Source organism: Etheostoma spectabile, chromosome 18 (assembly GCF_008692095.1).
Source record: "Etheostoma spectabile isolate EspeVRDwgs_2016 chromosome 18, UIUC_Espe_1.0, whole genome shotgun sequence".
Lineage (NCBI taxonomy): Eukaryota > Metazoa > Chordata > Actinopteri > Perciformes > Percidae > Etheostoma > Etheostoma spectabile.
The window spans coordinates 12374343-12377637 of record NC_045750.1 but is presented as its reverse complement, the minus strand read 5'-3'; the positions used below and the strand labels follow the sequence as shown (position 1 = coordinate 12377637).

Genomic DNA, 3295 nt, shown 5'->3' with positions numbered 1-3295 from the left:
ACACACACACACACACACACACACACACACACACACACACACGCAAGACACCCCCCCACACACACACTCACCAATGGTCCTGATGACAGCCTCCTGCAGCTGCCTCTCCTCGTGAGCTTTGATGATCTTGGTGCCGATGTTGCCGTTGTAGGAGCCGGTCAACTCGTAGTCCACACTCAGACGGAGCTGCCTCAGCAGGGTGTTAAACACCTCCAACACTGTGGGACCTGCATAAACAAACGACTTTTTCACCCTCAATATACAAATACCCCTTTCCCACTGACCAGAGAATCCTGTCATCTCGGCCACAAATGAAAGGAACCCTGCATATACACACTAATGCTGGTGAAAAAAAAAGAGTATTGTGTGTGTGTGTGTGTGTGTGTTTGTGTTTGTGTGTGTGTGTGTGTGTGTGTGTAGTATGTCAGTTTTCTCACCTACAGAGCCGCTGGCTGCAATGGCGGCTGCCTCCAGCAAAACTTCCACTATCCCTGCACGCACTGTGGCTGAATTCTTGCTGTTAGCATCCAGGTGACCAAGAAGCTGCTGGATCACCAAATGAGAGTGCTGGGACTAAGAGAGAAGGAATGAATGAATGAAACCAGATTGAAAAAGTAAAAACAACATAGGCAGTAACAGAGAGAAACATGTTCATGCATTTTTCCTTCAGGTCCAAACTTAATCACAGCTATTAGGATGCCCAAAATGGACTCTTCAAACATCTCTCATTTCAACTCCATAAATAGTGGAGCATGTTTCTACATTGCGCCCATAAATGATGTGATAAAGAGATTGAGATTTTAAAAAAAATGGTACTGTGTAAAATCAAACAAAACGTTTCTACATTCATTTATTTATTCATTCATTAATTTTCATTTGGACCTGGATTTGAGTTCTCCAGGATAAAAGGGGTAAGGAAGAGGTCTTTGTGGATACGTAGGCACAGTATCACTCACCTGAATGGAGTACATGATGATTTTAAAGCAACGCACTGCAAAGGTCTTCCCCTCCCATAGAGAATGGTTGTCTAAGTGCCTGGGGGAACACAAGAGGAAAGGGATGGGACAGGATGGGGGGATGGGGGGGGGGGAGAAGATAATAATACGATGACTATAGTGAAGGAGAGCAGCAAGGAATAGAGCCAATTCATAGTTCCCAAAAAAGCTCTGACATCAAGCCTCCATATGTATTCTTTTTATAATTAAGTGCAGGGGTGTTATGTGATGTTATCACTAATGTGATTAAAAAAAAAAGCACAACCAAAGATGTAATATGATGTACTGCAATGTTTAAAGTCCACAAGAATTAAGAGACAAATGGCCTTATCTTAAACCCTACACTAGCGTCTTTGCTAGTTTAAGACCGACGTAGTTGTCTTTTTTCCATCCAGAGCCCACAATGTTTAAATAAGAAATGCACCTGTGCGCCCATGGGCGTGCTGGTCTTACAGGGAGGTGTGTTCAGGCATGCTCGGCGTATTGCTATCTTGAGGCAGCGGGAAGTGATTGCGCCATTGACCACAAAAAACCTGAGTCAATAACCAGCATGTCATTGGTATTTTCATAGCGCATTGGTAAAATGCGACTAGGTTTGTGCACAGTGCGCACACTATGCTTTAACACACACACACACACACACACACACACACACACACACACACACACACACACACACACACACACACACACACACACACACACACACACACACACACACACACCCCCACACACACACACACAACCCCCACACACACACACACACACACACACACACACACACACACACACACACACTTTTCATGCGTTAAGTGACACTTTTCATATCATAGTTTCTTCTCCTGAAATTCTCCTTCCTGCTTAGCAAATCCACCATCATAACAGCAATGCAAGGTAAAAACAAGCCAGGCTTTAAAGAGAATGGGAGATGACACTGACTGGCTTATTGCATGTTACACCCAAAAAACACCAATGATTAATTATGATACTAAAACTCTTTTTTTCGCCATTTAACTAGTAAAGGAGGATTCGTACACGCCCTAAACGCACCTGCGCTAGGCGCATCATGCCATGTGCTTAGATTGTTAAAATAGGGCCCATAGTCATTTTGCTCCGTCTTTCACTGAGGAATGTTGTCAGGATGTTGATAATAAGATGCAAAAAGAAAACCCCAATCACTGATCACAACATCCATCAAACCCAATCAAGATCACTACTTGACAGTCGTGTACATAGAGACAGAGGGGCGGAGAGTAGAGTGAAATAAATAGCTCGAAGCTTGAAACGGGCAGAAACCGAGCCCGTGATGGATGGACGAGAACTGGTCTCACACAGCACACGACAAGTGAGATTAAGTGAAGGAAAAATTCTGAAAGAATTGTAAATAGAAAGATTAAGAAAATAAAATTTTAAAATGTAATATATAACTGGATAAGAAAATGGTAACTCCAGTTGCAGTGTACAAAACAAAATCAGTAAAAGGCATTGTAGGCTAACAAGTCCATTTTTTGTATGTTTTTGCTGGCTTTTTATGTTGTTATGCAGCTTTATTAGTTAGCTGTATTCCTACAAGCACATGATACATGTATGTAATTGTACATATATAAAGCAGACAGAACATTACAAGTCAATGTTGTTAATGTCTAGGGCTCAGAGAGATTCAGGAAACGGCTGAAACAGGTAAAGAAACATTCCTTTTAGAACAGTAGAGTTGAATTGATTCAAATAAGAGAGAGACGGAGGAAGCGTTAAATGGACAGAGAGACAGATAATTAAAAAGAAAGCACTAATCACAAAGGTCTGACCTTGGAACCTGCAAATTATGCACTAGTCTGGAACAACTATGTAACCTTGAGCAGACTTTGTTGCCGCACCTTCTGCCAATCAGTGCACAGATAACAAATGCTGCAACATAGCATTAAGATGCATCCTTCCTTCAGGTTTAGTCAATGCATCACAAAACAACAAATGCATAAAGGAACAAATCCAAAAAAAGAGGATAAAAGGGTTTGTGGGACTGTCTTACATCAGCACGGGCGTGACGGCGTTCTTGATGTTGCCGTATGCGGCTCGTCCTAGCAGCTCCCTGAAGCAGCGCTCTGTCAGCTCCACCGGGCTTTCCTTCTCTTTCTCCGACGCCTTTAGCGGAGAGGGGGAGCGGCTTGTAGGGAGTGATGCAGGTGAGGAAGCAGAAAAGAGGGAGAGGAGGGGAAAGAGAAAGGGAGGGGAAGTCGAGTCGGGAGGGGAAGGAGAGGTACAGCAAGCAAGAGAGAGAGAGAGAGAGAGAGAGAGAGAGAGAG

The 3295-nt window shown here is 43.3% G+C and overlaps 1 protein-coding gene and 1 long non-coding RNA gene across 6 annotated transcripts in view; one reads left to right on the top strand and one right to left on the bottom strand.

The window, feature by feature from the left end:
• Nucleotides 1–3295, bottom strand: part of efr3bb (EFR3 homolog Bb (S. cerevisiae)) — a 33042-nt gene that overhangs the window by 7375 nt on the left and 22372 nt on the right. For all 5 annotated transcript variants that reach the window (XM_032542298.1, XM_032542296.1, XM_032542299.1 and 2 more), the window contains 4 exons: nt 3022–3156; nt 957–1035; nt 438–573; nt 72–227 (listed from right to left, as the gene is read on the bottom strand). In XM_032542298.1, the coding sequence (XP_032398189.1) occupies nt 72–227; nt 438–573; nt 957–1035; nt 3022–3156 (506 nt within the window). The remainder of the gene's footprint in view (nt 1–71; nt 228–437; nt 574–956; nt 1036–3021; nt 3157–3295) is intronic.
• Nucleotides 359–3295, top strand: part of LOC116705857 (uncharacterized) — a 13855-nt gene continuing 10918 nt past the window's right edge. Inside the window, exon 1 of the long non-coding RNA XR_004336067.1 lies at nt 359–370. This is a non-coding gene — a long non-coding RNA (uncharacterized LOC116705857). The remainder of the gene's footprint in view (nt 371–3295) is intronic.